This window comes from Odontesthes bonariensis, chromosome 15 (assembly GCF_027942865.1).
Source record: "Odontesthes bonariensis isolate fOdoBon6 chromosome 15, fOdoBon6.hap1, whole genome shotgun sequence".
Classification (NCBI taxonomy): Eukaryota; Metazoa; Chordata; class Actinopteri; order Atheriniformes; family Atherinopsidae; genus Odontesthes; species Odontesthes bonariensis.
In genome coordinates this window covers 33676336-33701033 of record NC_134520.1, presented here as the reverse complement: position 1 = coordinate 33701033, position 24698 = coordinate 33676336, and the positions used below count along the sequence as shown (strand labels likewise).

Below are 24698 nucleotides of genomic sequence, written 5' to 3'. Positions count from 1 at the left end.
CTCAAGTAAATGTAACTCGTTACTACCCACCGCTGCACCACTAACAGGACAAAGAGACCTTCAATGCGTCTCAATCTGGATAAATTAAACACGTGATTGAAGCTTGGCGATATGTACCATCTTACAGGGCTGACTCCTCCCGCTGCTGTTTGTATGTTGCATTTTACATTCTGGGTTACTTGGCTGACTCCACTCTGCACATCGAGCCCTCAACCCTTTGGTAAAGGGGGCCCTGAGATGGTTTTAACTATAGTTTATAAGCCTGAAACTTCCCACCAGTCAGGGGGAACGGAAAGAGAAGTCGTACTACAGTCGTAACGTCTAAGCATTCGGTATCACCATGACCTGGATGACAAAGAATCCACTCGGACGTTGCATATGAGTGCTAATATGAGGGCTAATGGTGTGGAAATTCGACGGTGAGAAAGAGGGACACAGTAATTTAAGCGTCTGGTTGGGTAATCTATCCTCCTAACTCAACTCTGACAGCCTAACTTTTCTCACTGGGTAATGTTTCTTCTGCTTTTCTTATCAGTTAACAGCAGGAAACTTTGCCCGGCTCAGACAGAACAACCTCGCTGGGATGAAACCAGATCAACTTATTCCCAGAAATACCGTGGAGTCAGGAGTGAGGGAAGCTAAAAGTCTGCACAACCACAGGCTATTCTCACTGCCCGATGACTTCGTTACTTTTTGACAGCAGACAGACTAAAGGGTTTTAAGCACTTACTTGCTGAGAAATAAAGTCAACAATAACTGCCAGGGAATCAGCAGAAATGTCCCCGGAGGCCTGGGACTCTAATAAAACAGGCTGCCCAGTTTCACAGAATCCCATTGAGTTTACAGTCGGGGAAAAGTCCTTTTTTTTTTTATTGCCTGCTGGGGTGTGTAGTGTTCTGAAAAGATAAGTCACTCAGAGAAAAGGCCAGGAGCCATTGTCCCTGTATCAGTGAGTTTAAGGCTGAGGAGGAATGGATGCTGTTGGAATCCAGCGGAAAAATGCAGCAAATAACCTGCATCTTTGTTCATCTATTTATTTCTACAGTTCTGGGACTATTTCCAAACACGTACGTCTCCCAGCTCTCAATAAAACAGCCTAATCTGCGTCAGTTATATGAATTCTAGGGCTGGGCAACGATTAAAATCTTTAATCTAATTAATCACATGATTTCCCTGATTAATCACGACTAATCGCATTTGTACGCAAAATCCAAAAATGAATCCAAAAGTAGCATATAGCCTTTAGCTTTTAGCTTTATTTTAAATGTGCTGCCATATGAATGAAAGTGCCATAACATTTGTTGTGCAAACACACTTTTAACATCAGCATCTTTCTGTAGTTTTTATGTAAAAATAAAAAAAACCTGCGTTAATGCGCAATAAAATATTTATCGGCGTTAAATAATTAACGAGTTAATAACGAGTTAACTCGCCCAGCCCTAATGAATTCTATTAATGAAAATACTGTTTCCCAGTGAAACTAAATTTGAATTTTAATACGTCCCTTCCTGCCCATGGCTGTGTGTCATCATCACACCTTCATCCTGCGGAGAGGTGCCTAATCGTACATGAAAAGGGAGTTTTTACAGCTGAATGACAGCAGTGTAATTCTTCAGCTCTTAAGAGTCAGGAGCACATTTGTACTTAAAGGTCCACAGTTGATGCATTCTTGCACTTACCGTCCATCAGCAGCACGCACATTAATCAAGTCAAACAAAGAGAACAAATACTATCGAGGGAAAATAATTCAGGTGCAGGCTGAGCCAGGTGTCCTGAGTCTGTCCATGAAATGCTCAGCTCTCTGCTCCTCATCCTTCACTCTTCTGTGGGTAAGCTCAGGGCTGATCAGGCTCGATGCATTGGTCATTGTGTCAGCAAAATATGACACCAGCTCAGCACCATCACCATTTACACTGGTGCTTGAGGCTCCTCGATTAAGTTCTAAGCAGCACGGGCCGATTCTGAGAAAATGATGCCACCATACAGCTGAAATCTGTTTGCATTCACACAGATCTGCATAGTTTTAACTGGTCATTTGCAACCGCTGTACTGCCGTTACGCGTCTTTGGTTTTCTTGTCCGAGTTTCCCTCTCGTAGGCTGAAGAGCATCCCCTACCCGGGTTTATTTTCCTTCCCCCGAGATCCTAACATGCATGCTAGGAGCCAGAAGTGGGCTTACTTTTACTTGAGTATGTGTCTTCTGTGTCAACCAAAACAAACGCACATTTCAGCAGAAACTCAACATCTAACTTGAGGAAACATGTAGCGGTAAGTTTCCTAAACTCGTTTTCCCCCCCATGGATAGGTGAATGTTTGTTTTTTAGGTTACATATGGGTTACATATGTTTTAAACATTTCCTAAGTCTCTTTTATTTTTCATTGAAGTTCTTGACTTTACCTGGATTATTTTAATTTAAGCTATTTTGTAATTAATTAATTCATTTTAATCTATTTTATCAATTGGATGAACTCTAATTTGCCTAAAGATGATTATTTAGTAGTTTTGTCTGTCTGATTGAATGCTTGTGTTAACAAATAAATCAGACGTTACTCAACAGTTACTCAGTACTTGAGTAGTTTTTTCACCTTTTTTACTCTTACTCAAGTAATTATTTGGATGACTACTTTTTACTTTTACTTGAGTCGTATTATTCTGAAGTAACGGTACTTTTACTTGAGTACAATTTTTGGCTGCTCTGCCCACCTCTGCTGACGGTGCTCCTGGCCGGCAAGTGTTGCTCCTGTTTTACCCCGTCGAGAAGAGTCGTTTTCTGCTACTTTTGATGCATTTGTTGTGGTTAAACATGACAAAATATGTCTATATATGATCTGTTTGTGCAAATGGCTGAAGGCAAACTGCCTATGCTTTTATAGGAAAACTATGTTTATCAAGTAACTGCCGATCTGCATTTGATTTATTGATTTTCTTGTGTTTATATGCGAATAAACAGGCATATTTTATATAATCATTTGTGAATGATGTTGGATTTACACCCACTGAAACACAAACCTCATCAGCACTCAGCCCCATCGGGTCGGGAATGTTCCCTCTGAGGCAGAGAGAAGATGAAAGGACCCCGAACGCATCGACAAAGCTTTTCAAACCTGTAAATAACCTGAACTCTGACCTTTTGGTGGCAGAAAAAAAGCTGGAAAAAACACAACAGAGAGGAAAAGAAGAAGAGGTGTAAAGAAAAGTGTCTTAGAAACCCTAAACACAACATCATGGTGGTTCATTCTCATTCTCAGACCAAAAGAGCCTGACATAAGGGCCGAGAAGAACCATTATTTAGCTTTTGTTCTTAGGATGCACATTTCCAGAATCCATACGTGTTGCGCCGTGTATGATTTTATTTGTAGCGATGCTCTAATGCTTTTTTTAAATGGGCGTGTTAACAGTTTTATGCTTTCTGTGGGGTGTAAACGACTTCTCTGATGCTTTTCCTGGTCTGAGCCGATCGCTGATTAGGCAGCTTGATATAAAACCCACAGAGCTTTGAGTCTTGAAAGCGGCCACTGAGGCAAATTGCAGCAAATAAAAGGCTTTGTGAATTCATTTCTGGTCATTAAGCACCATTAAAAAGTAACGAGGCGGCCATTAGTTAGGCAAACACGATGTGTAATGCAGAATACCGTGGACTACAGCGGAGCATACAAAAGGCACAATGGGCTCAGGAATCCTCAGATTTGGGTCCATTTAAAAGAAGAGAAAGCTGCCACCTGATGTTGGCCTTGAGAATGAAAGCAGTCAGTGGAAAATGGGAAAGGAAATGAGAAAAGGTGACACAACCATGCTATTTTTGCTCTGCAGCGGCTTGTTTTTGTCTGGGTTTGACCAACAGGTCTTACATGAGAGGCCTTATATTTTATTTCAACTATCACATCTTCTGGTTAATATTCCTTTTTTTTTCTATCTGGCCAAAGAGCAAATTTGAGGACTTTACAACCAGATGCTTATTTTGTCCTTGTGTCTGGGTATGAATTATTGATCGGCACCAATATATTTATAGGTTGGATCCATATTGGGAAAGGGCAGCAGCAGCTACAGTTTAATAGCACTTTGATCTTTAAACGCTGGAAAGTCTCTCTTTTTTTGCTGCTGACGGTCTCAGGCTGTTATAATTAGAGTCTAACAACCAGAGATGGGACCAAGTCACACATGTGCAAGTCTCAAGCAAGTCTCAAGTCTTAGCTTTCAAGTCTCAAGTAAGTCCCAAGTAATTTTTTCTTGGGCAAGTCAAGTCAAGTCCTGTAATAGGTCAAGTCACCTTATTATTGCAATTTTACCTGCAGAATCTGATCTTAATAAAGTGAAAACACAAAGATATAAGTAACTGTCAGTAAACATCATTGGCCAATGTGTCCAACCTGTCCACCCCGTATCATATCAAGCTAACGTTAGCTAACTACCGACTAGGCTAACAGGATAATATTAGCTAATTTGACAGCACTTACTGGTCAGAATGGATCTTTAAATGACGAACAAAGTTGGAAGTTATCGCCTGGCTGTCTGAGATGTTGATGCCGCATGTCTTGCACTGTGCTGTTCATCTTTTGCCGTCAAAATGGTAATTACGAAAGCCGAAGACAATGGCTGTGTTCGAAACCGCATACTTCTTCTGCTACTCCCACTACTCCTACTAACTTTAACTTTTTAAAGAGCTTAAAGGTGAATATCTGGTCTGACCGTCGTCATTCTCCAACACAGCCTGAACCCTCTTAGGCAAACGCTCTTAACATTTCTTTAAGTAGTCTTCAGGAATATTTCTCCAGGCTTTTGGCTGCCCTTTTGTTCCGTTCTGTTGAGATGATCCCACACTGCTTCAGTAATGCTGCAGTATGGGCTGCTTAGTGTAAAGTTCTGGTTTGCTAAGTGTCATAAGTTTAACATAAAGGCTGTGTTCGAAACCGCATACTACTACTACTCCTACTAACTTTTTGAGTTAGTATGCGAGTTTGAGTATGCGAGAAGTTCCCGGATGCATACTAGGATGTTGGGTATGCATCATGAGGTTACTACTCATACTCAAACTACCCAAGATGGAACGTAACGTGACGTCGCCGATCGTCATTTCCTGTCAAAACGGCCGTTTCAAGCTAGCTACAACGAGGGTAGGTTCACTTCCTGTTTTCAAAACAAAAGCACCAATTGTATAAAAGGCAACGGGTATTTTATTTTTGTGAAAATAACAGGAAGTGCGTTGCTCACTGCGGCTAGCTTTAGTAGCGCCGAATTCGTGGGAACAAAATTGTAAACAGCCGGTATTTTGTCAGGTTTTCAACACGTTGGGGATCTAAACGACTACTTTCTCTCCTGAAAATGTTTCAAATGTTGCTAAGGTTTACAGAGTTTAGAGCTTAAGCGAAATCAGCTTCAGGCCGGCTGATTTCGGCTCGGGCAGGAGCGAAATGCATTGTGGGTAAACGCTCTGCATACTGTCTGATCGATGAATATGCAGTATGGAAGTATGCAGTATGCAGTATGTAGTATGCAGTATGTAGTATGTAGTATGTAGTATGTGGTTTCGAACACAGACAACGACTCTCGGTCCTGCTGACATGTTGATGCATATCTGATATGAGTTTATTCTCTCCAATAAACACTAAGGTATGTAGAGAGGGAATGACTGATTGACAGGGTAGGGATCCAATCATGACGCCATTCTCAGCCTGCGCTCCTACCGGGTAATCCATATTATTTTTTTAATTAATTTATTCATTTTATATTCAAACTGAAAACATGAACTGAATAACACTCAAGTCATTCAAGTCATCGTGTCTCAAGTCAAGTCAAGTGCCGAGTCTTTAACTTCCAAGTCCGAGTCGAGTCTCAAGTCTTTTATTTTTTTGTCAAGTCAAGTCACAAGTCATCAAAACAACGACTCGAGTCGACTCGAGTCCAGGTCACAGTGACTTGAGTCCCCATCTCTGCTAACAACGTTACAGAAAGGATCTCGGTGAGATTTTGGGTTCCAACCGTTGGCTGTATGTTATATGATGTTTAAAAGGAAGCAAAAGTCTGAGACGTTACAGAGTAGATCGGGAGAGGAAGCTGAACTCTAGCTCATTAGAAATCACCTCCACTCACTCTGCAGCAGGTCTCTCAGGTCCCGGCTCTGCATTGTTCTTCCTGTTGTAGGATTTCTTCTTTTGTCTTATTGTCTGCGCTCAACCTAGTGAAAACGCTCCTACCATCACTCAGTAAGAGCCTCCCCGTTGCTATTACTATATAATGACTCTTAAGGTTAACGGTGTGGTATAACATTACAGACAAAGCTGCACAAAAAAGAAAGGGGGGAAGGCTTTTTCCCAAGAATCTCTTAATGAAGTCGTAAATCTGCAGCCGAGGCTGTCGGCAGTGAAGGAAGCCAGAGCCTGACAAACCCCTCTCGTGTTTTCCAGCATGGGTTTATGTCTGAGAGTCTGTTTGACAGTCAGAGAGCAGCCAGTGTAATCACAGCTGGAGGAGGACAAAAAAGGATTTCCTTTATCCGTCGTCATCTGTCTTTGGTTACCTTTCTGTCCGACTCTCCCCTTTCTTAGATAAACAAGTCTGTCCTGGTTTCTCCTCATCAGTTAGGGGATGTAACAGCAGTCTGTAACATGGAGGACGCCTGCTTCTGCTTCAGCATTTCCCTTTTACAGACCATTTTAAACCATTTTAACACCAGTTTGAATCATGACTGCTCTTTTCTGGGTTTTTTTCTTTAACTTGGGTTAAAAAAACATTAAACAACAAGAATAATGGAAACATTTTGTACAGGACACAGAGGTTGAAACGGGAATAAATATGCAGGCTTTCGGTCAACAAACTCAGAAAAACTACACTTTAAGACTTCACTTAGGTGTTGGGATGAAGTTCACCCAGAAATGTTCACATGTAATTTTTTACAAGTCCAAGTCAAGTCTCAAGTCTTTGTGTTCGAGTCCAAGTCAAGTCTCAAGTCTTTGTGTTATAGTATATGTCAATACCAAGTCTTTGCGTTCAAGTCCAAGTCTAGTCTCAAGTCTTTGCGTTCAAGTCCAAGTCTAGTCTCAAGTCTTTGCGTTCGAGTCCAAGTCTAGTCTCAAGTCTTTGCGTTCGAGTCCAAGTCAAGTCTCAAGTCTTTGCGTTCAAGTCCAAGTCATTGTGTTAAAGTCCAAGTCAAGTCTCAAGTCTTTGCGTTCGAGTCCAAGTCAAGTCTCGAGTCTTTGCGTTCAAGTCCAAGTCAATTCTCAAGTCTTTGTGTTCGAGTCCAAGTCAAGTCTCAAGTTTTTGTGTTCGAGTCCAAGTCAAGTCTCAAGTCTTTGCGTTCTAGTCCAAGTCAAGTCTCAAGTTTTTGTGTTCGAGTCCAAGTCAAGTCTCAAGTCTTTGCGTTCTAGTCAAAGTCAAGTCTCAAGTTTTTGTGTTCGAGTCCAAGTCAAGTCTCAAGTCTTTGCGTTCGAGTCCAAGTCAAGTCTCAAGTCTTTGCGTTCGAGTCCAAGTCAAGTCTCAAGTTTTTGTATTCGAGTCCAAGTCAAGTCTCAAGTCTTTGCGTTCGAGTCCAAGTCAAGTCTCAAGTTTTTGTGTTCGAGTCCAAGCCAAGTCTCAAGTCTTTGTGTTTGAGTCTAAGTCAAGTCTCAAGTTTTTGTGTTCGAGTCCAAGTCAAGTCTCAAGTCTTTGCGTTCAAGTCTACGTCAATATCAAGTCTTTGTGTTTGAGTCAAGTCTCAAGTCTTTGTGTTTGAGTCAAGTCTCAAGTCTTTGTGTTCGAGTCCAAGTCAAGTCTCAAGTCTTTGCGTTCGAGTCCAAGTCAAGTCTCAAGTCTTTGTGTTCGAGTCCAAGTCAATTCTCAAGTCTTTGTGTTCGAGTCCAAGTCAATTCTCAAGTCTTTGTGTTCGAGTCCAAGTTAAGTCTCAAGTCTTTGTGTTCGAGTCCAAGTCAAGTCTCAAGTCTTTGTGTTCGAGTCCAAGTTAAGTCTCAAGTCTTTTTGTTTGAGTCCGAGTCAAGTCTCAAGTCTTTGCGTGCGAGTCCAAGTCAAGTCTCAAGTTTTTGCGTTCGAGTCCAAGTCAAGTCTCAAGTTTTTGCGTTCGAGTCCAAGTCAAGTCTCAAGTCTTTGCGTTCAAGTCTACGTCAATATCAAGTCTTTGTGTTTGAGTCAAGTCTCAAGTCTTTGCGTTCGAGTCCAAGTCAAGTCTCAAGTCTTTGTGTTCGAGTCCAAGTCAATTCTCAAGTCTTTGTGTTCGAGTCCAAGTTAAGTCTCAAGTCTTTTTGTTCGAGTCCAAGTTAAGTCTCAAGTCTTTGTGTTCGAGTCCAAGTCAATTCTCAAGTCTTTTTGTTCGAGTCCAAGTTAAGTCTCAAGTCTTTGTGTTCGAGTCCAAGTTAAGTCTCAAGTCTTTTTGTTTGAGTCCAAGTCAAGTCTCAAGTCTTTGTGTTCGAGTCCAAGTTAAGTCTCAAGTCTTTGTGTTCGAGTCCAAGTCAATTCTCAAGTCTTTGTGTTCGAGTCCAAGTTAAGTCTCAAGTCTTTTTGTTCGAGTCCAAGTTAAGTCTCAAGTCTTTGTGTTCGAGTCCAAGTCAATTCTCAAGTCTTTGTGTTCGAGTCCAAGTTAAGTCTCAAGTCTTTTTGTTCGAGTCCAAGTTAAGTCTCAAGTCTTTGTGTTCGAGTCCAAGTTAAGTCTCAAGTCTTTTTGTTTGAGTCCAAGTCAAGTCTCAAGTCTTTGTGTTCGAGTCCAAGTCAAGTTTCAAGTTTTTGCGTTCGAGTCCAAGTCACTTCTCAAGTCTTTTGACCCAAGTGTGAAGTCAAGTCTCCAGTCTTTTTTTGTGCGACTCGAGTGCCCTTTTCCAGGTTTGCCCTTCTCCAGGTTTGCCCCTCCAGGTTTGCCCCTCCAGGTTTGCCCCTCTCCTCCAGGCTCCATTATCGTTGTTATATGGATGCATTTTAAACGTTCCTCCCTTTAATCCTTGGAAGTGCGCTCACTCTTGTACCCTACACGGGTTTTCGGTGCACCCCGGGAGTAATTGACATCCAATCTTCGCAGCTGTTTGGGCTCACAATGCTGTGACATTCTTGGAGTTATAGCAGTAGGCTCAAGGCGTTTCTGTAATTACAGGTCAAGCTAAGGTGCCATTTTTCAGTAAAAAAAAAAGGAATCAGTTTTGCCCCGAGGGGCTCTTTCGTTGCCTTTTTTCATATTTTTCGGTGGCTTATTGAAAGTGCTTTTTTAAAGCTGCGTGACATTTTTAGTGATCAACAGGGAGTGAAACTTTTCCAGTTGACTTCAAAGCTTATTCAGCCCTTTTATTGACCGTGTTCAGCTGACAGAGTCCAATTTTCCTCCCGACTCCCTTTTATCCATCTCACCTGATTACTTTGTCTCGTCCCAGTTTTTCCAGGGGGTTTTTCAAACCGTACGTTTGGCCTGTTTGAGCTGTTTTTGTTTATTCGGGAACCGGGTCGTAAGGGTGATGTTAGCGGAGCTGTAAAACTAAGCAGAAATAAAAGAGACGGCAGCAGCCACTGTGCCTCTGCAGGGGAGCTCATAGCTTCCTTTCTGTGGATAAAACAACAAATGTAAATATTTTTATGATGTAGTTATAATGTATTAAGGCGAGAGACACTACAGGTAAATAGGGTAATATTTTAAAATAATAGATATCACCGTGAAACTTCCACAGTTGATTACTTATACAAGTATGGAAAAAAAATGTATTACAAGTTTCAGAAATTTGTATGTTTAATTATGCAAATGAGGCATTATCTCATTAAACATGCGCACATTTGCATATATTTCCGGAAGATAGATCTGAACATATGATAAACATATGACTTGGACTCGAACACAAAGACTTGAGACTTGACTTGGACTCGAACACAAAGACTTGAGACTTGACTCAAACACAAAGACTTGATATTGACGTAGACTTGAACGCAAAGACTTGAGACTTGACTTGGACTCGAACGCAAAGACTTGAGACTTGACTTGGACTCGAACACAAAGACTTGAGACTTGACTCAAACACAAAGACTTGATATTGACATAGACTTGAACGCAAAGACTTGAGACTTGACTTGGACTCGAACGCAAAAACTTGAGACTTGACTTGGACTCGAACGCAAAAACTTGAGACTTGACTTGGACTCGCACACAAAGACTTGAGACTTGACTTGGACTCAAACAAAAAGACTTGAGACTTAACTTGGACTCGAACACAAAGACTTGAGACTTGACTTGGACTTGAACACAAAGACTTGAGACTTAACTTGGACTCGAACAAAAAGACTTGAGACTTAACTTGGACTCGAACACAAAGACTTGAGACTTAACTTGGACTCGAACACAAAGACTTGAGAATTGACTTGGACTCGAACACAAAGACTTGAGACTTGACTCAAACACAAAGACTTGAGACTTGACTCAAACACAAAGACTTGAGACTTGACTCAAACACAAAGACTTGATATTGACGTAGACTTGAACGCAAAGACTTGAGACTTGACTTGGACTCGAACGCAAAAACTTGAGACTTGACTTGGACTCGAACGCAAAAACTTGAGACTTGACTTGGACTCGCACACAAAGACTTGAGACTTGACTCGGACTCAAACAAAAAGACTTGAGACTTAACTTGGACTCGAACACAAAGACTTGAGAATTGACTTGGACTCGCACACAAAGACTTGAGACTTGACTCGGACTCAAACAAAAAGACTTGAGACTTAACTTGGACTCGAACACAAAGACTTGAGACTTGACTCAAACACAAAGACTTGATATTGACGTAGACTTGAATGCAAAGACTTGAGACTTGACATGGACTCGAACGCAAAAACTTGAGACTTGACTTGGACTCGAACGGAAAAACTTGAGACTTGACTTGGACTCGAACGCAAAGACTTGAGACTTGACTTGGACTCGAACGCAAAGACTTGAGACTTGACTTGGACTCAAACAAAAAGACTTGAGACTTAACTTGGACTCGAACACAAAGACTTGAGACTTGACTTGGACTCGAACACAAAGACTTGAGACTTAACTTGGACTCGAACAAAAAGACTTGAGACTTAACTTGGACTCGAACACAAAGACTTGAGACTTAACTTGGACTCGAACACAAAGACTTGAGAATTGACTTGGACTCGAACACAAAGACTTGAGACTTGACTTGGACTCGAACGCAAAGACTTGAGACTTGACTTGGACTCGAACACAAAGACTTGAGACTTGACTCAAACACAAAGACTTGAGACTTGACTCAAACACAAAGACTTGATATTGACGTAGACTTGAACGCAAAGACTTGTCTTGGACTCGAACGCAAAAACTTGAGTCTTGACTTGGACTCGAACGCAAAAACTTGAGAATTGACTTGGACTCGAACGGAAAGACTTGAGACTTGAATTGGACTCGAACGCAAAGACTTGAGACTTGACTTGGACTCGAACACAAAGACTTGAGACTTGACTTGGACTCGAACACAAAGACTTGAGACTTAACTTGGACTCGAACACAAAGACTTGAGAATTGACTTGGACTCGAACACAAAGACTTGAGACTTGACTTGGACTCGAACACAAAGACTTGAGACTTAACTTGGACTCGAACACAAAGACTTGAGACTTAACTTGGACTCGAACGCAAAGACTTGAGACTTAACTTGGACTCGAACGCAAAGACTTGAGACTTGACTTGGACTCGAACGCAAAGACTTGAGACTTGACTTGGACTCGAACGCAAAGACTTGAGACTTGACTTGGACTCAAACGCAAAGACTTGAGACTTGACTTGGACTCGAACGCAAAGACTTGAGACTTGACTTGGACTTTAACACAATGACTTGAGACTTGAACGCTTTTCATTTTGTTTACACACAAAATGAAAAGAAAATTACAGAGGGATTTCAGGATATCTGCTTTCATTTCCTAGGAAATCAAAATATACTGTCCATAGCCTAAAAAACATTGATTTTCACCATATTCTTTAATTATAATGTCACATAAATCAGGCCAGGAATGATTTATCAACAAATCCTTATGTAAATATCTTCAGAATACTGCTAAGTGTATAACTGGAAAGTTTGGTGTTAGTAGGTGCTCCATAGGCTGAGATATACTGGAAAAATACAAAAAACTGATTTTGAGAAAAGGGCATTTAAACTTTGGTTTGTTATAAGTGATGAGTTTGTGATGGATTTGTTTGTGTTTGTGTCTGGCTTCTCGTTCTGTTTCTCTGTAATTGGGATTATTTCCTGTGTCCACAGCGCGTCATTCTTCCTCTCGGTTGCCCTTGAGTGCTGAATCATCTTATTCACACTTCCAGATACCAAATAGCCTCGGTTAGCCTGACAACACTGACGGCTTCAAAGGCAGCGCCACAATCCTGTTAAACATGCTTTCCTTCACAGCTGAAGGGTTATCTCAAGTGTTTCATCATAACTCTCAGAGAGAGAGAGGAAAAAAGTCCTCACGTCTGTCCTTCACACATATACGGTGATCGTCCATAACCCACTGTCCTTATAACAGGACACGATGTGGAAACATTGTTTAACCCTGGGAACTGATCTATGTTACACAGAACCATTGGCATCAAGGACACTTTGAGAAAAGGACAGAGGATACAGAAAACAGGCCAGCAGACCGAGGCAGTGTTACAAGTGAGGCTGATTGATGGAAGTAAAATGAATCGGGTCCCTGTGAGGACATTTTACTGCCAGCAAAAGACAACAGCTGCTCTGGATCAGTTGGAAGAACATGAGAAAAAACATCCCAAGTCATGTTTCCCTGGCCTGTGCCAGTGTGATTGAGCCCTCCTCACAGGACCCAAAGGATCTAATGCCACCAAAGGACACTCCCAAAGGTCAGACTGGGCCCAGCTGTAAAAAGTAGTCATCCAAATAATTACTTGAGTAAGAGTAAAAAAGTGCTCGGTGAAAAAACTACTCGAGTACTGAGTAACTGTTGAGTAACGTCTGATTTATTTGTTAACACAAGCATTCAATCAGACAGACAAAACTACTAAATAATCATCTTTAGGCAGATTAGAGTTCATCCAATTGATGAAATAAATAAAAATTAATTAAGTAATTACAAAATAGCTTAAATTAAAGTAATCCAGGCAAATTCACGAACTTGACGTAGGAAATGTTTAAAACATATGTAACCCATATGTAACCTAAAAAACAAACATTCACCTATCCATGGGGGGAAAAACGAGTTTAGGAAACTTAGCGCTACATGTTTCCTCAAGTTAGATGTTGAGTTTCTGCTGAAATGTGCGTTTGTTTTGGTTGACACAGAAGACACATAATGTAGCTGCTGTTTCTCACTCTTTGTAAGGTAAACATGCTTTCAGTATGAGGCCTCGTCTGCGTCTTCATTTCCCACCGTTGGTTCTGACATTTTTCATCTGTTTCTTTGTTTGTTTGCTACGACTGCTAATGCTAAAGCTAACCCGTCCCGCCGCTGAGACTGAGTATGGTCACGTGACCAGACTGCACGGCTACGTCTGATTGGTGGAACACAGTCAGGTGGTAGAGCCTTTGGCGGAAGTCTCTCTCTCTGTCAGAATAAAACATTAAAATGAGGCGTACGCAGGGGGATAAAAAAAATGAGGCGTAGAATACCAAAGAGGTAAGAAGAAAAGTAACCAGCTCATTGTAGCCTAATGTAGCGGAGTAAGAGGACAGTTTCTGCTGCACAAAACTACTCCTAGAAGGATAATTTTAGTAAATGTAACTCGTTTCTACCCACCTCTGATGGGATCTGTGCAGAATGTGGCTTATCAGTGTCCATTAACTCACAAAGATGCTTGTCAACGTAGAATAATTAACCTAAAAGAGCCATTTCTGACAGGCCATCAGTCAAATATTCCTCCCATGCAGAGTGTGTCTGGGTCTGTGTGTCGCCAGAAGGTGCAAACAGATGGTGAAGCGTTTTCTAACAGGTTCTTTAAGGTGGGTTCGGGTCACTTTCAGGCACCTTTTCCTCCCCTCCATTGCACCGGTGTAACAAAGCTTCATCCTTTTCCCCTAAAGGGCTCAGAGACGGTCTTAGAGGGTTATTTGTTGTTGTCCAGAGCACCTCTTTATGCAGTAAGACCCACTCTGTGCTTTAGCCGGAGTGCCTGCTATTTATTCGCTGTAATTACTGACTTTTTGGCAGGAAATAAAAGGATTAGTCATTTAAATTCAGATGGTTTCTGCATCAGTTCCCTTGGATTTCATCATTAAACCTCCACCATCAGTGACACAAACAATTTATTCTTGCTTTTTGTGTGATTTGGGCAAAATTTCTGCAATAATAAAACGTTTTTTTTTACCGTCTCAGTGATGGAGAAGGCATGAAATAAATTCAGACTGTTGTTCTGATGGTGGCCTGTTCTGCTGGGCCTCTTATTCATTCATTAATGGTTTCCCTGGATCCTCAGCTGAAAGTTTTCTCATTACAGAAAAGTTTATTCGCTCAAAAGATGTTTATAAATGTTTGATTTATATATTAATGTATTGTCTCATAGCAAAGGCCAAACGCTGGCCGTTTAAGGCAACTTGTAGCAACCACGTTTTTTCTCTTTCTCGCTTGTTTCAGGCATCAGAGGAGGCTTCACTGCTGGTGTCCAGCCCCAGGATGCTGCTCCCAGCGACGGGCACCCTGCCGCCCGGGGCCCCCTTGTCTGTCCACCACCAGATCCAGCTGCTCCAGCAGCAGCTGCAGCAGCAACAGCAGCAGACACAAGTGGCTGTAGCACAGGTACGTTTCAATCAATCAATCAATCAATCAATCTTTATTTATATAGCGTATTTCATACCACAGGCAACTCAATGTGCTTTACATAAAAACATACAGAAATACAGAAAAAATACAACACAGAAATACAGGTAAATAAAAACATCAATCAGGTAAATTTAGCTCATAGTAAGATTTGTATAACGATAACAGAGCAAAAGTAAAGTTAGCTAACAGTAAGATTGGTATAACTATAACAGAGCAAAAGTAAAGTTAGCTAACAGTAAGATTGGTATAACTATAACAGAGCAAAAGTAAAGTTAGCTAACAGTAGGATTGGTATAACTATAACAGCAAAAGTAAATTTAGCTAACAGTAAGATTGGTATAACTATAACAGAGCTAAAGTAAAGTTAGCTAATAGTAAGATTGGTATAACTATAACAGAGCAAAAGTAAAGTTAGCTAATAGTAAGATTGGTATAACTATAACAGAGCAAAAGTAAAGTTAGCTAATAGTAGGATTGGTATAACTATAACTGAGCAAAAGTAAATTTAGCTAACAGTAAGATTGGTATAACTATAACAGAGCTAAAGTAAAGTTAGCTAATAGTAAGATTGGTATAACTATAACAGAGCAAAAGTAAAGTTAGCTAATAGTAAGATTGGTATAACTATAACAGAGCAAAAGTAAAGTTAGCTAATAGTAGGATTGGTATAACTATAACTGAGCAAAAGTAAATTTAGCTAACAGTAAGATTGGTATAACTATAACAGAGCTAAAGTAAAGTTAGCTAACAGTAGGATTGGTATAACTATAACAGAGCAAAAGTAAATTTAGCTAATAGTAAGATTGGTATAACTATAACAGAGCAAAAGTAAAGTTAGCTAATAGTAGGATTGGTATAACTATAACTGAGCAAAAGTAAATTTATCTAACAGTAGGATTGGTATAACTATAACAGAGCAAAAGTAAATTTAGCTAATAGTAAGATTGGTATAACTATAACTGAGCAAAAGTAAATTTATCTAACAGTAGGATTGGTATAACTATAACAGAGCAAAAGTAAATTTAGCTAATAGTAAGATTGGTATAACTATAACAGAGCAAAAGTAAAGTTAGCTAATAGTAGGATTGGTATAACTATAACTGAGCAAAAGTAAAGTTATCTAACAGTAGGATTGGTATAACTATAACTGAGCAAAAGTAAAGTTATCTAACAGTAGGATTGGTATAACTATAACTGAGCAAAAGTAAAGTTATCTAACAGTAGGATTGGTATAACTATAACTGAGCAAAAGTAAATTTAACTAATAGTAGGATTGGTATAACTATAACTGAGCAAAAGTAAAGTTATCTAACAGTAGGATTGGTATAACTATAACTGAGCAAAAGTAAATTTAACTAATAGTAGGATTGGTATAACTATAACAGAGCAAAAGTAAAGTTATCTAACAGTAAGATTGGTATAACGATAACAGAGCAAAAGTAAAGTTAGCTAATAGTAACATTGGTATAACTATAACAGGTCATTTGAGTAAACTAACAAAAGCTAACAAACATGGATAAACTTTCCTCTAAGAGGAAGCATTTAAAAATATAGCTAATAACAGAACGGTTGATATAATGAATGATAAACATGGATATGCTTTCCTCTAAGAGGGAGCATTTAAAAAGCCGTTCAACGGTCCATAAATTAAAGGGGACTTGGGTAAAAAACTTTCATCTGAGAGGAAATATTAAGGTTTATACAGTGATAATAGGTCTTAATAAACCATTTGAATATAACTAAGTTTTCCTCTTAGTGAAGCGTTAATAAGATAAGGGTAGAATGAGAGAGGAAATAACACATTGGGGGAGAGGAGGAGAAAAACCTCAGCACAAAGAAGCAAAACATTCACATCAAGCATTGGGAAACATTTGTCACTTTCCATCCAAAAAGACTTGCTTAGAGGAGACTGAAGAGTTTTACCTGGTACTTTAAAGAGTTGCCTTTCAAATTACAGCAGTAGCTGCTGGTTAGCTACGTTAGAATCATTCCCATAATGAGTGGTACTTAAACCTTGAGTTTTCTGTATGTTGCCTCAGGAACTGTTGGTCGAGTTCATTTAAGGTCACTGGAACAATGAGCGTTACGCTCTTCGAGCAGCTCAGCATAGACTTTAATTCTGCTGACTCCTACAGTTTTTGCTTGAAACTATCTAAAAATAGTCTGAACACAAGTTTTTATAGACAAACTTGTTTTTAACAAATGCTACACCCACAAATACAACTTGTCTTTAAATAAATGTCGAGTAAGTAGCACTGTGTAGCTCTCCCAGGTCTACTGTATACCGGTGGAATATAGCGGTCCATGCAGTACGGTAAGGATCTGAAAGGGATGTATCAGCAGCAGACGTATATCACAGAGACTGAGGGGGCTAGTGAACACGAAGGCTTCTGGCTTATGAGCTGGATCAACGAATGCATCTTCCTCCAGTTTGTCAGGCCTTGAGCTCAAAGAGGGGCGTGGGAGTCGTACCTGGGTGACGGTGAACAGACTGCTGCCACAGCTGAGAGCTCACGCCTTTTAGATTGATCATGCTCATACATAAAAGTCATTAATTATGCAGCGAGGAAGCCAGAGGTCGCCGCTCAATGCTGCTGTAAAAACTTTTAACGAGTCGGAGCTTTGGCACATGAAAGGAGGCATTTCACTTCCTTTTTAATGTTGCAAATGAGCGCGTCTGTGCTGAGGTGCTCGAGTTTTACTCTCTTTCCATTTAAGAAATGGTCTGAAGCTGACCGAGCTGCTCTCACGCTTCTTTTTTTCCTCCAACGCTCCTGGCTGCTTCTCTTGATGTTGTCTTCCAGCTAACAAGCTAATCCAACATTTAACCGTTTAATCATTTGGTTCGGGCTGCACGGCGATGTGGGGGGGCCTCTCTGTAGGCCAGAGATACTCATTGCGCGGCTCCTCAAGCTCTAATTGGTGGCTCACACTCGCATAGTAGCTTATAACAATATGGTAACAATAACAATACATTTTTTCAAACAACACACAGCGAATACTGCACAGTATTAAGTATTTTTATTAAGCTTGCGTTTTTGTAGTATTAAGTATTTTTAAGTTTTTATTAAGTATTAATTAAGGCTTAATAGTGTTTACTAAAGGGGGAACTGTTAAACCTGGCAACGCAGCCCGCTTAAACCACCGTCACACTTGACCGCAGAGCACGCTAGCTCCTTTAGCCAGCGCGAGATGCAGGCACAATGGATCAGTTTTTAATTAAAAAGGGGCAAAAACCAGCACAAAAACCATGCTCATCCTGAATGTCTCACTATGATTACAACAACAAACTACAAATACAACATGAAGAAAGTCAAGGACATGCACGCCAGCTTCAGCTCATCCCAGTATTAAGGTAAATGTGGTCTGAATTGAACATGTATTGGCTGTGTTGTTTCTTTTTTTGTGGGATGTTTTATATGTAGAAATGCATATTTGCTAAAGGGGACTTTAGTATGTTGTGGTAAAAGTGGCTCTTCCCTTGATTTTGCTGCTAATGTGGCTCTAGTGAAATAAACAGTGAGTATCTCTGCTGTAGGTTAGCCCTCGGAGGAGTGAGAGTGAGCCTGCATGGTTGTTTGTCTGATTGTCTCTGCGTGGCCCTGTTATGCACAGGTGACCCGTCCCGGGTGTCCTCTGCCTGAATGGCAGCTGAGATAGGCTCCAGCTGCACGATAGAAAATGGATTCTTTGGCCGTCAAACTTGGACTCGGAACACACATGGTTTACAAGTCCAGACTAAACATGGAGAAGCAGCATTTAGCTGTTATGCTGCAAACAAGTGGAACAAACTGCCAGTGGAGATTAAACTTTCACCAAATGGAGACATTTTTAAATCCAGGTTAAAGACATTTCTGTTCTCATGTGTCTATGCATGAAATCTGCACGATATCTTTGAACTTATCTGGACTGTTTTTAATCATTTTAATCATTTTATTTGCTTCTCTTTATATTCTTTTATGTATTTTAATGCTTCTTCCACTCCCTGCTGCAATGCTTTTATTTTACGTAAAGCGCTTTGATTTGTTTTGAACATGAAATGTGCTACAAATGAATTTGCAGTGTGATGTGACACAGCAGCCCGTCCTCAGTTGTGTTTCTCAGGGTAAAAAACTGAACCTGGAGCTGGTTCAGTGGCTTTATTACGGCTGCTGAGACACACCGTGATTGATTTTACCTTGAAGACGCTGTGTCTTTGAACTCCTGCGGTGTGTTGGTGACACATCTCTAACACTTGGGCACACATCCAGCTCCATCTTTACTCAGCCAGGCAGTGTTAGGGGTGGCTGCACCACGTAGGCTGTTACATCTTCATATTTTCTGACGCAACTTTGGAGTTTTTTGCCACACCCCTCCTCACAAACCAGCTACTTTGCTCTACTGCAGTTAATCTCATGCGGATGCAATTATTAATGACCAGAATTTCAAATTTAGGGCTGTTTGCTGCATAGAATAAGTATCTGTGGTCCTCCCTGCCAGCCTGCCCGAGGCCGCTTCTCTCTGGCATTAATAAGGAAGGAGAAGCTCACTGTGGCACTGCAGGTCAACGCTGGGGAAGAAGTTAAAAAACCACTGGTTAGTTCAGCTTACATTGTTCTTGATGAAGATCCAAGAGAAGAGATTGTTTACGCGGTTTCTACACGCCGTCTTTACAAGACCGAAACTTATACGCTGACTCAAACTAAATATTCATCCAAGTTTCACACTGGAAGTCAGAAAATGCCGTTTCTTCTCCGCTGATTTTCAACAGGTTATTTAAAGGTCAAAGGTCAAATGTTGTTGAAGGGCAGAAACATCCTTCAGTCTGACATTACCAACAGGAAGTTTAAAAGGAGCTGCCGCTGATATCTAAATATCTGTTTTTGCCTCGTTTTTCTGTGTATTTTTTAACGAGTTTCACAACTTTTGGAAATCAACCCTTGTTGGGGCCATTTATGTTTTGTAAATCATAAGTTCTATCAATTTAGTTTTCTTTGGGCAGTTAGAATATGCTTTAGTTAATTTGGAATCAAAATCTGAAATTCATTTTTATATTTGAAATTGTTTAGATTATTTTTGGTAACTTTTAGACCCGCCCATTAATCAAGACAGATTAAGAACACACCGGGGGCTCTTTTTTGTTTGTCAATTGTGATTAAATGATTTTTTGACCACTTTTAGATCTTGTTAAATCCGAATAAATTAACTTTCGTTTTTCATCCAAATTGTAAGAAATCTTTAGTTATTGTTTTGTTCATATTTTTTTTTTGTCAAAAATAAACTACATATATTTTTTAACAATCAACTCTGAAGTGCGTGCGAGAACAAAACCACCTGCTGCCACCCACGGCCTTTGTTAGAAAATATACTTTGGAAACTTAAAAACCCTATTTTGAATTAATTTACAGCTTCTATGAACCAAACTCATACTTTCATTAAACGGGTAAGAAGTTAAATTTGCTGTTTTTTATTTCTTTAGATCTGAAGTGTTGTTGAATTTGCTGTTATTTACTAATCTTTGGATTTTATATTTTTAAGTCATGGACTTTTTAGACATAAATTAGTTTTCTAACGGCCAGAAAAGTTTCTTTTCCCAGCGTGACGTCACAGCTGTGTACGTGCACTGTGATGTGTACGTACGTGCACGTCCTCATCGCCCCGGGGCATGATGGGAGGCCCCAAAGCATCATGGGGGGTGACTCTACTGTGCATGCTCTGTGGGCCACATAACGCGGAAGTAAACCAAGGGATGGGGGCAGCCGTGGCCTAGTGGTTAGGGAGGCGGACTTAAGATCAGAGGGTTTCAAGTTCAAGTCCCGCCATTACCTCTCCCTACACCTCTATTCATGGCTGAAGTGCCCTTGAGCAAGGCACCTAACCCCACATTGCTCCAGGGCCTGTAACCAATACCCTGTATCTAAATAGATGTAAGTCGCTTTGGATAAAAAGCATCAGCTAAGTGTAATGTAATAATAATAATAATAACTAGAAAGCTGCAAGCAGCTGTGAGCGGGACCGAGGTGTGCGTACGTTGGGATGTGCGCACGTTGGGGCATGCGCTGGACGCTGGAGCCACAGCTCTGCCCACACACACGATACCCTCTGCGTACGTACGAGGACATAATAACTCCAATGCGGAGGGGTTTTTGAAAATTTCTAGGGGGCGCCACTGAGCCATTTTGCTCAGCCCACACACGATACCCTTCACATACGAACGAGGTCATCAGGGTGGACGTGTGTGCCAAGTTTCATTAAGTTGCGATGATGATAAAGCTTTCAAATCACAATCGCCATCACACGATTGTCACCGCCTGGCTAAGCCCACACCGTTCAGAGTTTGGAAAAGCTTCTCAAGAGTTTTCTTCCCTCCTAGCTTAAGAGTAACCTGGCCAAGTTTGAAGATTTTACCATTAAATATGTAGGAGGAGTTCGATCAAATGCGAGGTGTGAAAAAAAAAGATGTTTCCAACCACCAGCAGGTGGCGCTATGGGTGGATGTCACTATGATAATATGTACGCGTTCAGGCTGGGTCCAGCATTCACCGTATGAAGTTTGGGACAGATTGGATAATGTATGTGGGAGTTATAAGCAACTTAATTTGTTGTGGCGAGTGATGGCGAGTCATCAAACTTTGAGGCGTCGCCACGCCCACGCCCTTTGAGGTTTGAAAAAGTTTCTCCATGAATTTTTCCCCCCATGTCTTAAGAGTAACCTGGCCAAGTTTGAAGTCTGTAGCATTAAATCTGTAGGACAAGTTCGATCTTATACAAGGTGTAGAATCGGTCAAAAATGGCACGAAAACGCACTTTCCATCCAAAATGGCCGACTTCCTGTGGACGTGGGACCATGGCGGCATGAGACTTTTTTGTGCGTCTGGGCATGATGAATGAGTGTACCGAATTTCGTCGTCCCACGCAAAACTAACCCCAATGTGTGGACCATTTTTAAGTACCCTAGGGGGCGCCACTGAGCCACTTTGCTCCTTCCACACACGATACCCTTCACATACGTACGAGGTGTTCAGGATGGACGTGTGTGCCAAGTTTCATGACGTTGTGATGATGATAAGGCTTTCAAATCACAAACACCATCACACGATTTTCACCGCCTGACCACGCCCGAATTGTTCAGAGTTTGGAAAAGTTTCTCCATGAATTTTTGCCCCCATGTCTTAAGAGTAACCTGGCTAAGTTTGAAGCTTGTAGCATTAAATGTGTAGGAGGAGTTTTATAAAATGTGAGGTGTGGCAAAAAATGACATTTCCGACCACCAGCAGGTGGCGCTATAGGAGGATGTCACTATGATAATATGTACGCGTTCAGGCTTGGTCCAGCATTCACCGTATGAAGTTTGGGACAGATTGGATAATGAGTGTGGAAGTTATAAGCGACTTAATTCTTCATGGTGAGTCATAACTTTGAGGCGTCGCCACGGCCACGCCCTTTGAGGTTTGAAAAAGTTTCTCCATGACTCTTTCCCCCCATGTCTTAAGAGTAATCTGGCCAAGTTTGAAGCTTGTAGCATTAAATCTGTAGGACGAGTTCGATCAAATGCGAGATGTGGAAAAAAAGAGATGTTTCCAACCCCCAGCAGGTGGCGCTATAGGTGGATGTCGTTATGATAATATGTACGCGTTCAGGCTAGGTCCAGCATTCACCGTATGAAGTTTGGGACAGATTGGATAATGTATGTGGGAGTTATAAGCGACTTCATTTTTTGTGGCGAGTGATGGCGAGTCATCGAACTTTGAGGAGTTGCCACGCCCACGCCCTTTAAGTTTTGAAAAAGTTTCTCCATGAATTCCCCCCCCCATGTCTTAAGAGTAACCTGGCCAAGTTTGAAGTCTGTAGCATTAAATCTGTAGGACAAGTTCGATCTTAAGCAAGGCGTGGAATCGGCCAAAAATGGCACGAAAACGCACTTTCCATCCAAAATGGCCGCCTTCCTGTGTACGTGGGACCATGGCGGCAAGAGACTTTTTTGTGCGTCTGGGCATGGTGAATGAGTGTACCGAATTTCATTGTCCTACGCGAAACTAACCCCATTGCGGGCACCATTTTTAAGCATCGTAGGGGGCGCTACAGAGCCAATGAGCAACTCCCAAAGATATAATGTTTAGATTCTTTCATGTCGTCGACTAGCACGTGGCGCTCGCAAAATTTCCTGAGTTTTCGCATACCTTTTGCAAAGAATAAGAATAATAATAATAATAATAATAAACCTTACAGATACAATAGGGTCCTTGCAGTTTCACTGCTCGGTCCCTAATAACTAGAAAGCTGCAAGCAGCTGTGAGCGGGACCGAGGTGTGCGTACGTTGGGATGTGCGCACGTTGGGGCATGCGCTGGACGCTGGAGCCGCAGCTCTGCCCATACACACGATACCCTCTGCGTACGTACGAGCACATAATAACTCCAATGCGGAGGGGTTTTTGAAAATTTCTAGGGGGCGCCACTGAGCCATTTTGCTCAGCCCACACACGATACCCTTCACATACGAACGAGGTCATCAGGGTGGACGTGTGTGCCAAGTTTCATTAAGTTGCGATGATGATAAGGCTTTCAAATCACAAACGCCATCACACGATTGTCACCGCCTGGCCACGCCCACACCGTTCAGAGTTTGGAAAAGCTTCTCAAGAGTTTTCTTCCCCCCTAGCTTAAGAGTAACCTGGCCAAGTTTGAAGATTTTAGCATTAAATATGTAGGAGGAGTTTGATCAAATGCGAGGTGTGAAAAAAAAAGATGTTTCCAACCACCAGCAGGTGGCGCTATGGGTGGATGTCACTATGATAATATGTACGCGTTCAGGCTGGGTCCAGCATTCACCGTATGAAGTTTGGGACAGATTGGATAATGTATGTGGGAGTTATAAGCAACTTAATTTGTTGTGGCGAGTGATGGCGAGTCATCGAACTTTGAGGCGTCGCCACGCCCACGCCCTTTGAGGTTTGAAAAAGTTTCTCCATGAATTTTTCCCCCCATGTCTTAAGAGTAACCTGGCCAAGTTTGAAGTCTGTAGCATTAAATCTGTAGGACAAGTTCGATCTTATACAAGGTGTAGAATCGGTCAAAAATGGCAGGAAAACGCACTTTCTATCCAAAATGTCCGACTTCCTGTGGACGTGGGACCATGGCGGCATGAGACTTTTTTGTGCGTCTGGGCATGATGAATGAGTGTACCGAATTTCGTCGTCCCACGCAAAACTAACCCCAATGTGTGGACCATTTTTAAGTACCCTAGGGGGCGCCACTGAGCCACTTTGCTCCTTCCACACACGATACCCTTCACATACGTACGAGGTGTTCAGGATGGACGTGTGTGATGATGATAAGGCTTTCAAATCACAAACACCATCACACGATTTTCACCGCCTGACCACGCCCGAATTGTTCAGAGTTTGGAAAAGTTTCTCCATGAATTTTTGCCCCCATGTCTTAAGAGTAACCTGGCTAAGTTTGAAGCTTGTAGCATTAAATCTGTAGGAGGAGTTTTATAAAATGTGAGGTGTGGCAAAAAATGACATTTCCGACAACCAGCAGGTGGCGCTATAGGAGGATGTCACTATGATAATATGTACGCGTTCAGGCTTGGTCCAGCATTCACCGTAGGAAGTTTGGGACAGATTGGATAATGAGTGTGGAAGTTATAAGCGACTTAATTCTTCATGGCGAGTCATAACTTTGAGGCGTCGCCACGGCCACGCCCTTTGAGGTTTGAAAAAGTTTCTCCATGACTCTTTCCCCCCATGTCTTAAGAGTAATCTGGCCAAGTTTGAAGCTTGTAGCATTAAATCTGTAGGACGAGTTTGATCAAATGCGAGATGTGGAAAAAAAGAGATGTTTCCAACCCCCAGCAGGTGGCGCTATAGGTGGATGTCGTTATGATAATATGTACGCGTTCAGGCTGGGTCCAGCATTCACCGTATGAAGTTTGGGACAGATTGGATAATGTATGTGGGAGTTATAAGCGACTTAATTTGTTGTGGCGAG

The 24698-nt window shown here is 41.3% G+C and overlaps 1 protein-coding gene across 2 annotated transcripts in view; it reads left to right on the top strand.

The window, feature by feature from the left end:
• Positions 1-24698, top strand: part of LOC142400811 (carboxyl-terminal PDZ ligand of neuronal nitric oxide synthase protein-like) — a 236963-nt gene that overhangs the window by 147511 nt on the left and 64754 nt on the right. For both annotated transcript variants that reach the window (XM_075486033.1, XM_075486034.1), the window contains exon 8: positions 14540-14701. In XM_075486033.1, coding sequence (XP_075342148.1) covers positions 14540-14701 — 162 coding nt within the window. The remainder of the gene's footprint in view (positions 1-14539; positions 14702-24698) is intronic.